At 38.9% G+C, this 13450-nt stretch overlaps 1 protein-coding gene across 7 annotated transcripts in view; it reads right to left on the reverse strand.

Moving 5' to 3' along the window:
• Positions 1-13450, reverse strand: part of FNDC3A (fibronectin type III domain containing 3A) — a 127115-nt gene that overhangs the window by 13770 nt on the left and 99895 nt on the right. For all 7 annotated transcript variants that reach the window (XM_037375914.1, XM_037375910.1, XM_037375916.1 and 4 more), the window contains 7 exons: positions 13062-13236; positions 12347-12433; positions 6533-6671; positions 4722-4790; positions 3274-3392; positions 1221-1326; positions 943-1118 (listed from right to left, as the gene is read on the reverse strand). In XM_037375914.1, coding sequence (XP_037231811.1) covers positions 943-1118; positions 1221-1326; positions 3274-3392; positions 4722-4790; positions 6533-6671; positions 12347-12433; positions 13062-13236 — 871 coding nt within the window. The remainder of the gene's footprint in view (positions 1-942; positions 1119-1220; positions 1327-3273; positions 3393-4721; positions 4791-6532; positions 6672-12346; positions 12434-13061; positions 13237-13450) is intronic.

Below are 13450 nucleotides of genomic sequence, written 5' to 3' on the forward strand. Positions count from 1 at the left end.
GGATTCAGGATTTATCTCAGTATCTGACTACTCTCCAGAATAGCCGCAACACTCTTTCTTCTCTACACCAATATAAAATAAATGAATAAGTTTGACACTTCAAACTCTCAGGCAAAACAGGGAAGTGCCGTCCAAATCCTTATTTTGAAGTTACATGATGGCTGCACTGTAACATAACACACTTTGTAACTGCCTATTTATATCTATCTAAAAGAAATAAAGGATTCAAACAATGCTTGAGCTATAAATCACTCTTTGCAGGGGGCAGATAAAAAGTTAGGTCAGTGCTTCAAAGCCTTAAGCTGCAGACCTCTCCACAGCATCAACTGGTCCTGATAGTTTTTATGAAGAAAATGTTATTGAACAAATGCAAGCAGACGTGCCTCTCTGTCTTTGAATTAGGACTTTGGATACATAATTAAATAGCTTGTTCTACAGCAACAATTTATTGAAACACATTTAAGACTCCAAATAGAGAAAGTAGTCTTGTATCTGACAGAACATGTACTCAGAACTTAAACAAAATTTAAAAAGCAGTCAGGAAACGCCAATTATTATGTTCTAGAATACCAACAGCCGTAAAAATGAATGTCAATCAATTTACAAAGCTGTATACAGAAAACAATTTACTGTTTTACTTCACGTAAGAATACTAAAGTTGCAACAATGCTTTGATAAATTACTTGGCATATCCTAACCACTTCCCAATGCTATTATCCAGATACGACATAATTAGCTATTTTCTTTTCCCTTCATTTAAACCCCCTCTTATTATAAACTGTTTAACTAACTGTTCTGACACACAATAAGCTACATGAATCAAATGAATACAATGGGAAATCCCAATTTTAGAATTACTGTTAAATGCTTCTTTTAAAAGAGAAGATCCTTAATAGTAATTGCAGTCTCTGGAACTAATTTCGTTTCAGACTGCCTCCTTACCCCAGCCTTGTTAGCTGCTCGCAGTCTGAAGTTGTACATCCTCCCTGGAAGAAGGCTGCCTATTGTGCATTCAACATCAGAGCCTTGGTAAACTTCCCTGTGTTCATTGGTTTCTGTCTGAAACATTTCCAGACCATAACAAGTAATGGGTGAACCACCATCTACCTGAGGTGGTCCTAAAAATAAGAAAGAAAGAAAGAAAGAATGAAAAGCTTGTTTAATTTTAACACATAACACATTTAGATCCCTTACACTCTTAACAGTTGTAATAGAATTACCCCAGCGCAGCTGAATTTCTCTTGCTCTTGGTCTACCCTGTAGCCTTGGAGGCTGGCATGGACCAGGAACCACTGCTGGTGTCTGCACCAATAAAGAATCAGATGCCTACAAAGGAAAGATAGATTAATGAAGTCATCTAGGCCAAAACAAACACTATCAAATTACGCCACAAGTAAAGGCAAATACTTGAGTAAGAAACAGAATCTTCCATTATTTGAACTACATCTTCAAAATACATGAAGATGCTTAAGTGATCTGGTATGTATTTCTCATGATACTTACATAAAACATGCTACAGTAATCAGAGAATATACAGAATTCACTTTTGCTTTTGTGTTTTGGCACACAGACGGGGGGCAGAATTAAAAACAGTGGTTAATTATTGGTGCAAACGTAGTATAGATGCTTGAAATATGACTTGTTCAATGTAAACTCTTCTCTTTTCCATCAAACTGCAGTTTAATGATTTCTAAAACTTTAATCTAAGGGCTGTATATTTTCCATGCAATAACTCTCAGAAAGCAGAAGTGGGCAGAAATGTCATTCAGAAGAGATTAAAAAATGAGATTTCAACTTTTTCATTGCTTAGTAATACTTAATGTGCAACAAACTTCCACCTCTGATTTGAAACGTGTGCAAAAATAAATAGTGTAACAACAAGCAGCAGATGGCACTGACTGCTCTGGACGCAGACAGAAATGAGTCAGAGACAGTGCGGGGTTATTAGCTTCAGTGTGATACAGAAGAAATGTGAAGTTAGTAAGCCTTTTAGTTTACAAAAGAGATGCATTGTAGAGTCTCATTTCACAACTTTCTACATATGCTTCAGAAAGAGTGGATTGGAAGCTCTGCTGCTTTTCAGTTCCTTTGAAATGTACTGTTGCACTGAACAACTCATTCTACTTAAAAAGCAGAATGTTTCTCTGGAGGCTTATGTCCATGACAAGCTACAGAAAAGTTTAATTACATCTTTATTATTCTTCTGTTGATTTCTGACACTTTCAGAAAGTATCAGGACTTTCTGAAAGTTATTTTCTCTTGGGTACTCAGTAATGTTTATTCTAAATTAATGGGGTTAGGCTGCGGGGAGGGAGGTTGGCAGAGTGAAAGTCTCCAACAGCATACATGCACTTGTGGTTAGGTGGCTGGGAAGTATACTGCCTTCTCCCTTCCCCAACAACAGCGAGCTGAGCTATGGTGAGGGGAAAGCATCGCAGCTGAGCCAGCACTGATGGAGCCCAGATTTACTCTTAAGACAAGGTGGCTGTGGGCAAGGCTATCTTTGCAGGAGACTTCTATGCGGAGGAAGATACTAAAGGGGGCTGGGAAAGAAATGGCAAACACCAAGATTTTCAGATCAGCTTGACAGTGAAGCCCTGCTGGAATTCTGTAGAGAGCCAAGGCTAGCTTTGTTACACTTGCTGCTGGGGAGAAGAGAGAGAAGAATACAGCATGAGATTTTGGCACCGGAGGCTGAACTACACCACAGAAGTGCCAGCGCAAGTGTGTGTGTGTATGTAATGTGTATATATGAGGGAGGATAGTATGACACGTCAAATTGCCTGGAAACAGTGAAAAGTAGGACAATGTAAACATTTTGACGGTGGCTAAGGCAGCACGGGAAATGCCCACGGAGCACAACCTGTGAAGCCTAAGGAAACACTGCCCTCCCCTGCCTGCTGGGCTGGCTTGGCTGCTCAGACAGGATACTCCACTGATCACATGGAAAATACTAAATTTCCATTGTTGTCTTGGGTTAGGCGTTAGGAAATGACATTCTATCAATGTATCACATAGTAAAAGACATAGCATCTGTTTCTGTAAATAAGAAAAATCACTTTAAACAAACTAGAGTATCAGAGAACATTCACATTTAATTCTTTAAGAAGCGGGCAAAAACTTGAAACACTGTGCATCAGTACTGGAACTTTTTTTAGGTACTAATTATGGCTATTTTCCGAGGCATTTCTGTACAGTTTTTGCTTATTAACTAGTGGACCAGATTTTCTTAAAGAGACAAATTTATTTAATACAAATATTAGCTCATGTTACCGTGCTTTGTCCTCCTTCCCCAATGCAATATACACGTAACCGATAGGAACAGCCAGGATTTAGTCGGTCACACACATGTTCCCTCGCAGCTCCGCTGTAGACTGTATCCCATTTGTTTCCTGAAAGGTACAGGAGTAAGTTTGCCATGAACCAAGGTGTAATTTGCCACACTTCAGTACCAGACACAGCAGGTATCCTTGCTTCATTAAGTAAGTGTGTGCCTGATGTTTATAAAAAAAATTAAGGCTTGCTTTGAGTTTCCTGGCAAAAGAATCCAATCATTTAATAAAGACAGTTTCCTAGGTAAATTTATGCAGATATTCTGAAGTGAAATTTCTTCATTATTTGTTTTCACATTAACTAGGAGAGAATGTACTTTTAATGAAGTAGTTATTACTGGGCCAGTAAGCACATTCAAACATCATAACCAAACGGATAGGAGATACGAAAGCAAAATCTTCCACGGAAAAGAAGCTTTTAATTACAACATTCATTTTGCAGACTGTAACTACAGTTTACAATTGATAAAATTTGTTTTATTCCTAAATGGCCTAGCACCATCTGAAATACTGATTTCATTCTTTCTTACTCAGCCAGACTCTTATATGAGAAACTTTGAGCATTCTCTCTCTTATTAAACAGATTAAGCAGGGAACCTGGGGACTTTTAATTAGATCTCCAGCAACTCAATACGTCACAGAATTTGGAGCGCTGGGAATGAAATGTAATGCACAGCTCACTAAACCTGCACGAAAGGCTCTATTAAGTAATCCCAAAAGTGACTTTATACGGACACATGATGGAGTAAGGAAAGTGATAGACTAATTATCCGAAGAACCACACAGGCTGCCATTACAATTTGGGGACAGTGCGCTGTCTCAACCAGAAACAGCACTGGAGAAGCATAAACTTGCATTCTCAATGTGACTATGTTTCTGAAATCAATGAGGCTACTGAAGAGGCCTGGATTTTTAAATAATTTAGCTGGACAGCTTTATGTCCAGTTCAGAAATATCGTTAATTTCCCTTCCGTAAGAAAGGACAGAAAAGCAAACAGCAGAAACAGTTATCCCAACTGCATCACTGTTCTCCTTTTAAAGTGACAAATGAAGCACTAGTTTTTCTTTCATCTGTCATACAACCAACAAAGCTACATGGCCCTGTCATCTTGCCCTAAAATGTCTGTAATGTTTCATTTCATTTCTAAAACAGAATACATCTAATTAATGTCAGACATGGAGCATCTCTTTTGATGCAGAGTTCTGTGGCATCCTCTTTCTAAGCCAGAGAAAAAGAACCTCATGTATATGAGCATCATCATTCCTATTTTTTTGATGGCACTTCCTTGCAATAACTTTCCCTATCATAATACACATTTTACTCTTCCCACAAGCACACACATGCAGAAAAAACCACAGCTGATTGCAACAGACGCTCCCAATGCTTACCATTTAAGCCTTCAGACATTTCCACAACATACATATTTATTGCTGCTCCTCCATTGTCTTTTGGCGGATCTATAAACAACAGCAACATTCCAACTAAGTGATGTAAATTAAATGGTTTTGTAGCTTTTGGAAAGAAATTTACCAAAGGAAAAATCAACAGCTGGCTGGAGATGGGTGATTGTTTAGACAGATAGCATCCTAGCTAGCCCTAGCATCCCAGTTCAGGACAGCCACAAATCACTTATTCTCCACTACGTGAAGCTGCCAGCTCACAACCTTACTGCATACTCCACAGTGAAGAGTGACAAGTTAATCAGGCACCTGGGAGATGCCACAGCAAACATTTCCATTAGTCTGAAGTGCCATGGAAGGCCGCCTGATTAAGGTTTCAGGGACATAGATCTTAATGGTCCTGTAATATGGATTACAGACAGGAGACTATTATCATACTGATTTGCATAGAAGAATATTTCAAAATTATTTAAGGACAGGATTTCAAAAACTTCAGTATTTTGGGAGAGAACAGAAGCCAGGAATTCTACACTGATAATCTCTTAAATTTTTAATGCATCACTAGAAATTGAGTGCAATATCCTCCCTGGTACAATATTCATGTACAAGATACGAACTTACAGACCTATCTTTGACATATAATCCTACTACTCTTTCTCAGAGCTGACTTAGAGAGCAGCAGAATTAAAATGATGTTGAAAAACAACGTTCTAAACAAACATGAAGACAGTATGATACTTCAACACAGAAAGGTACTGCTGCCATGACATCACATTATGTATGTGCTGGATGAAACGGTGTTGGCTCTTAGACAAGGGTTACATATCATATCACACCTGCTAAATAAAATGAGACTTATTATATGGCACACAGCCTCTTCTGGTTGGAAGGTAACAAATTACTTGAAATTATATGGCACACAGCCTCTTCTGGTTGGAAGGTAACAAATTACTTGAAATTAAAAATAAAATTATAACATTATCTCACAAAAAAAAGTGTTACTGTTCAAAATAATGACTAGTAAAGGTTTTATACATAAATAGGCATTTTAGACAATTTTCAATTTACAAATTAGGTATTTCTAATAACTTCATATACATTATACATCAGTCATAAAATATCAAGCATCAGGCCCTAATGTAGCAAAGCACTCTGGAAAGATGCAAGACTGGACTTGCTGAGTATTACTTATACTCTGCAAGTAGCTTTCCTATTATTAATGCAAAATAATTAAACACACTATTAAACAGAAATAGGTAAGCAGTTTAATTATCTGTGACAATAAATAAAACCTTTAACCATTTGATCTTCTGCTCGAGTACTGCATCACAGAGTACTGTTTCACCTTCTCCTATTTCACAGCGTAACACTAAAAACCCCTGAGCCTAAGGAAGTTTCTCAAGATCCTTAGCAAATAAAAATATTGATCTATCAAAACCAAACACTTTGAATAGACAGGTTTAACTTGGATCTTCTCTTTTAATAAAAACCCAGAATGTTGTGGCACCTACTTTTTGTGCACAAGAAACAGAACTTCTTAGCACACAAATATAACCCCTGCAATAACAGTCTCTATTAAAAATTGTGTATTATTCTTCCCACACAATTACACTATTATACTGCCACCCTAAGTATTGTGAATTTATATTCTCCTCTTAGTTCTATAAGTGAATCACAATGGCTCAGCTGACTGAAGTGTTACTGAAGTAAAACCTGGCCTTCTGTATAGATCTATATATATAAAATATTTTTTTATATATGAAGTACATATTCTAAACAGAGCTGGGCAACAACCTTACCCCAGGTTATTTTGAAACTCTGTGCATGAATTTTTCCTTTCACTGCAGGTTTTGAAGGTACTCCAGGCTTGTCTGGACAAGTAATGTATTCTACTGTCTCACTTGGACTGCTTTTCCCTTCTGAGTTGTAGGCAATGACCTGCAAATACATTAAAAAAAATTACAAACAGAAGAAACACACTGGCTAGTGATATGCTATTCACTGTTAATGGTAAGATCAAACTAATTTATATTTATACTTAGACAGATAGCTACATATTAAATTATCACAAGAACTAAAGCTATTTTATGCCTTCTTTTTCATTTTCATTAGTCGCATAGTTAGACAACCACTCTACCATAATTAAAAATTCCTGCAAATTGCCAGCAAAATAAAAAATCTTTAAAGAAAACAACCCTGGTAACTGTGAAGTTGAAAAAAAAGGTATTTCACAAATCAAATAACCTTCTCTATCCCCTGAGTTTCAAATGTTGGTGCAGAAAGTTACGCTTCTACTTAGGACACTTAAGAGCTGCCTGGCCATAGAAGGTAATCAGGACATGCAAATCTCAGTGACGTTAATGGAATCTGTGGGTGCTCAGTATAGCATGAGCCACTTTATTTCAAGTCAAGGATCTGAAAACTTCGGTTTTTTAAAACCCTTTAAGATACTCAGAAATTAGATAGGTCCAAGAACAACTCTTTCATCGGAGCTGTGCAATTTATTGATAATGAAATACATGCGTGAGGAAAAAACCTTTATAAAAGCATGGAAACAAAAGATGATGAGAAAGACATACTGTGAAGAGGCCACTTTTAAACTTTCACTGGAGGAATATGGAAGTATTAAAACTTCAACTGCAATTCCCTTCCCACTGAGATAAAAATATTTTCAAGTAATTGAGAGCAAAAAGTGACGCTTTACTAGCTGCTAAAGAAACCTGGATAATCAGAGGTCTCATACTACTGTATACCTTCTTTTAAGGAAAAACTTTCAGAGATAAAGTGTTTACATGAGTAAGTAACAGCAAAGGTGATATAAACTCTTCAGCCCCAGGGAAAATTATGGCAAATGTTGTCATGGAAGTTATATACAGGCACATAAAGCACAAGAAGGTAATTACATTTATCAAGGGTAAATCATGTTGGAAGGCACTCAACGTTGTTCAATGATGAAACAACTTGCTCTATAGAGGAGGGGAGAGCTGTGGACACCATCTGCCCTGATTTTAGTTTGACATGGTCTCCCACAACATACATGTAGGAAAACTCATAGGATATAGCCAGAACGGATGGATCACAAGAAGGATGTGGAAAGCCTGACAGAATGTCAGGCTTAGGTGGTTAATGGTTTGAAGGCAAATTGGCAGCTGCTCATGAGTGGATTTCCTCAGCAGTCAATACAATGTCAGATAATATTCAGTATCTTTAGCAGTGATCTGGATGACAGGAGTGACTGCACCCTCTTCCCCAGGTTTGCATAAGGCACCAAACTAGGAGCAGAGAGAGATCTGCTGGAAGGAAGAGCTGCCACACAGACTTCGACAGGCTGGAAAATTGCATCAACAAGAACTGTATGAGCTTTGACAAAGATCAATATAAAGTCTTGCACGTGGGACAGAATAATCCCAGGAGCAGTAGTCTGGAGTCTGACTGGCTAGACAGCTTTTCTTTTTTCAGCTTTGCTGAGAAGGACCTTGGGTCTCCAGTGGAGAGCAAGCCGAATGAATCGGCAAAGCACCCTGGCAGCAGCAAAGCCAAACTGTTTCACCTGGGGTGCATCAGCAAGAATTTTGCCAGCAGAACAAGGGATGTGATTATGCCACTCTATTCAGCACTTTTTAAGCCATGCCTGGAATACTGTGTCCAGTTTTGGTCCTCTCAGTTCAAGACAGACACTTGGAAACTGCAGAGAGTCCAGAAGAGGGTCAGCACGATGATTAGAGGGTTAGAGAACCTGACACAGGAAAACAGTTGAAGAACTTGGGTTTATTCTGCCTACGAAAAAAGAAGTTTCATTGCAGGGAGATCTAATCACAACCTTCCAATACCTAAAAGATAGTTACAGAAGAGATGAAGATTCTGCCTTCACAAGGACTTGTGATGATGAGACAGACACAGTACGCACAAAGTGTGTTAGTGAAAAGTCTAGCTGGATGTAAGAAAAAAAATGAATCACCAGGAGAACAGGCTGCCTAGAGAAGTGGTCAAATCTCCCTTGCTGAAAACACTGAAGTCTCAGCTCAACAGGGCTAAGAGTGCTGAATTGCCTAACCTAAGGCCCTGCTTTCTACACGTTTGGCCCAGATGATCCCCCAAACCCCCTTTCACTCTAGACTCTTCTGTGACGCTAGGAAAGCAAATTGCTGCTATTCTTTACTTTCTAGTTGTGTCTGCATTTAACTACATATTCCTATTTGTTCCTAGAGAAAAGCTGAACGACCTAAAAAAGGGTTTTTAACTTTTACATTTCTGTTAAAAATGAGCAGAATCAAAATGACAGCAGCAATGTTAGTACAGACTGAGAAAAGGGAATGTGAGCTAACATGTCTCTCAGATACTAAGTCACCTGATACAGTTTACAAGATTAACAATCATCTGGTTGTCATTGTGCCCTTATAAATGAAGTTAAACAGGCACAGTTAGAGTTTATGTATTACAATAAGGTTTCCAATGGTTATAAAGCTTCTTTCAAAAGCCTTAAGGAATATTACTACTAATTAAGTCTCTCCCCTGTACAATAAAAATTAAAGACCTGATTAACACAACATTTGTTTCTCCTTTATGCCTTGTGAATGAGTGAAGAGAGACTCCTGTTTACTGTTTTGTTAAGAAAAATAGGGTAGAAACATTGATTTTTTTATTTTAATGAGAAACCTAGGATGTTTAAGTTAACTATGTATTTACTAGAAATGTGTGTCATTAACATACAGGATTACTTTAATCAAGTCCTGTAAAAGCCAGTTTCAAGTTAATCAGCTGTTCTTTAGTTTAAGCTCAAGTATGGCCATAACAGTCCTAGCTTGGTACAGTTCTTGGAATACACTATATATTTAAAATTATTTAAATATTAAGTTCTGTTAAAAATCCCCAAGTACTCTAAGATTAATTCCCACCATAACCTATTCTGCTTAAGAAAGTAATCACATTCATAAGTGCAAACTATCTCCTATCATTTGAAAAGGAGTACTTACATGTTTTAGTGTTAACTCAAAACAAACTGATCAACCCTTAAACTTTCATATTGCAAAGAGATGCTGTTCTTCAGCAGTTCCCACCTTCCTTATGAAATAGTATTTTTGGTGTATACAAGCAACAGCTATCAACATTTTTTCCCCTTGTAGACACAGATGAGATTATTCTGACTCTGCTTCATACTGTGGAACATGCCTTTAGCTTTGTTCCAAAACCCAAGCAACTGTTCAAGAGTGACTCTGAACACAGAACAGCCCAGGTTGGAAGGGACCTGAAAGATCATCTGGTCCAACCTTTCAGGGAAAAGTGAGCCTAGAGAAGATTATCTAGCATCCTGTCCAGTTGTGTCTGGGGACTGGACTGTGTCCCTGGGGAGGCTGTTCCACTGACTGGTTGTTCTCACTGTGAAAGATTTCTTTCTTATACCAAGATGAAACCTCTCCCAATGCAACTTGCACCTATTGCCCCTTGCCATCTCCATGTGGCACCTGGTGAAGACAGCGTCTCCCTCCTAACTGTCCCTTAAGTACTGGAAAACTGTGACAAGGTCTCCATGAGCCTTCTTTTCTCCAGGGAGAAAAAATCTCATTCCTTTAGTTTTTCCTTACAGGGCTGGTTCTCCAGCCCTCTCAACATCTTCATGGCCCTCCTCTGAACCCTCTCCAATATGTTTGGTGGTTTTTTTTGAACTGTGAGGATCAGAACTGGACACAGCACTCCAGCTGTGGCCTGGCAAGAGCTGAATACAGTGGGTGATCACCTCTCTTATCTGTGCTAGTAGTGCCCCTGCAGATGCAGCCCAGGACCCAGTCTGCCTTTTTTGCTGCAGTGTTGCACTGCTCACAGTCAGTTTGTCCACCAGGACCCCCAGGTCTCTTTCAGCAAGGCTTCTCCTAGCCTACACTGCGCTGCTTGGTTATTCTGACCCAGGTGCAGGACTGGCACTCATCTCTGTTAAACTTCATACTGTTCTTGCTAGCCTACTCTTCTAGCCTGTCCAGGTCTCTCTGCAAGATGTCACCTTACACAGATGAAGTCATCTCATCTTCTGGTATGTTCATCTCACCACTCAGTCTGGTGTCACAAGCAAACTTGGTAAGGATGCTTTCAGTATCATTGTTTAGATCATTTGTGAAGATGAACAGCGTGGGGCCCCATATTGATCCCTAGGGAATCCTACTTCTGCCAGGCTGCCAGCCTGAGTAAAAAACATTGAACTTCACCCTCAGTGTGGCCTGTTGGCCAGTTTCTACCTATCTCTCGAACCACCCATCCCGTTTGTATCTTGACAGTTTGTCCAGGAGAAGGCTGTGGGAAACAGCATCGAATGCCTTGCTGAAGTTGAGGTAAACAACACCCCCTACTCTTCTCAGGCCAACTGAGTGTTACTTTGATGTAGAAGGCAATCAGGCTGTTCAAGCATGATTTGCCTTTGGTGTAGGCTCTTCCCAATCACCTGCTTCATTTGGCTTGTAATAGTTTCTAGCAGGACTCTTCCATTACTTTCCCAGGGACTGAAGTAAGACCAATTAGCCTGTAGTTCCCTGCGTTCTCTTTTGGGCCCTTTTTGTAGCTGTGTATGACATTTGCACTCTTCCAGTCATCAGGGATATCCCCTGATCTCCATCACTTTTCAAATATTATAGATAGTGTCCTTGCAACAATGTCAGCCACTTCTCTTAACATCCTGGAGTGGATTCTGTCCTAGCCCATAGATTGATGTGGGTTGAGCCCTTCTTCCACCACTGGTGGGTTGACACAAGCCTTGTCGTAGCTACTTGATCCTGTGACCTGGGGTCCAGCTATGATGGTAAAGGCAGAGGCAAAGGAGGTATTGAGAACCTCTGCCTTACTGGCATTATTAGTAACTTGCTTCCCTGCCCTATTTAGCAATGGGCTCATGTATGTCTTCCCTGTGTTTCTGCTTACTGCTCACATACCTAGAGAACCCCTTCTTGTTCTTGACATTTCTGGCAGATTTCAGTTCTAGCTGATCCTCAGCCTTCCTGGCTACATCTCTGTATGTCCTAGCAAGGTTCTTGTAGTCCTTGATGGCTATTTGGCTGCCTTTCCACAGCTGGTACGCTTTTTTTTTTTTTTTGCTTTTAACCACACCCAAAACCTCACTGTTAAGCCAGACTTCACCCTGAGCTAACAAGTTTATCACTCAGGACTTAGAAGAATGGGCTCGGCACCATGGTAATATGTATGAATTACTAACTTGAGCTCAGTGCTCATTGACATGATTTTTTGATCAAGGTTGCTCTTTACCCCAATACTTGCGGGCATGTTTAGAGTCTATCAAAGAACCCCATAGCTGGACTAAGTAATATTACCTGTGTATAAGCAACACTGAAGCCAAATAAAAGAAAAAACAACTCCAAACAAAAAACCTGCTAAGAACATTTACTTATGACCTGGAATTTCAAGATACCTGCAACTGTCATGCCCTTGCAGCAGTTCTTACTCCTGCAGAGATGATTAATGAAGCAGGTGTTTTGAGATTGAAATTTTAAGAAACTGGCATCAAATTTGGCTTTCCTTAAAAAAAGGCCCTCCCCACTTCTAAGTCAATCTCAAGTTACTCTGGTGCAAAAACCCAAACCAATCCCAAAAGCAAATATATGAAAAAATCTTACCCTAAATTTGTATTTTGTACTACGCCTCAAATTCTTCACCGTATAGGTAAGATCGTCACCATCATATTTTGGCTTGAAACCGTATCCCTGCAGAATTATATAGGATTACTTGAAACATTATATTTGCAGACCAGACCACGTAACATACTTCATACAAATAAGTTTCTGTTTCAGACCATAATTATTATGCTCCCCTGACAAAGTAGTAAGTGCACCTTCAATTACTTACAAAAACACAAGGTATTTTTTTGGAGAGGGGGAAACTAACCATTCTCCCATCAGAAAAGGAGAAAAAAACAATAAGAAAAATATACACAGTGTAAACAGGAACTATTCAAAACATTTTCAAAGGTAGAAGAGGACTCATTTTAAAACAAAGGTGGTTAGGCTGAAATGACACCTACAGGGACCACACTTCATGATGCAATTACTTTGATCTTACAAGCTCTTGTAAGGCTTAACTTTCACATGCAAACTCTAAAAGTCTTTGCAGGATTGGAGCTTAATAACACTGAACAATTACTGTCACAATAAAAAGGAGAAAGCTATGTGGCTTGGTCACAGCAACTGCAAGTCATTAGCTTAATTTCAGAAAATACAGTTCCTTGCAGAATATTCTAGCAAAAGTAATCACTGTTACACCTAATACAATAATAAAACAAACAAGACACATTATAGTCTCTTTAATTATTGAAAATAAGTATTCTAAACTTACTGAGTTCTCATCCTCCATCTCTAATATATATGAGATTCCTTCATCTGATGGTGTTCCTGAGGGTTTTGTCCACTGTAGGGATAACCAAGTAACTCCAGCATTAATCAGCAAAGGACTTGCTGGTGTGGTTGGGGCAGTGCCTGAGGTATGATACAGGACTTCTTCACTAAAACCACTGTTTAAAACAGACAGTATGTAAACTAAATAGACACAACAATATCTAGAAAAACACAATTCTTACTAAACACAACTAAGACAGTTTCTTGGACATACGCACAACTGGAAATCGCAGGCTGGTACATGAAGACTAAGCTTGCCTATGAGTCTGTCAGTTACAAAAGGTCTGAACAAGGTTAACATGTTCATAATCGAAAGTTTCCTTTATATGA

The sequence above is a fragment of the Falco rusticolus genome, chromosome 2 (assembly GCF_015220075.1).
Source record: "Falco rusticolus isolate bFalRus1 chromosome 2, bFalRus1.pri, whole genome shotgun sequence".
NCBI lineage: Eukaryota > Metazoa > Chordata > Aves > Falconiformes > Falconidae > Falco > Falco rusticolus.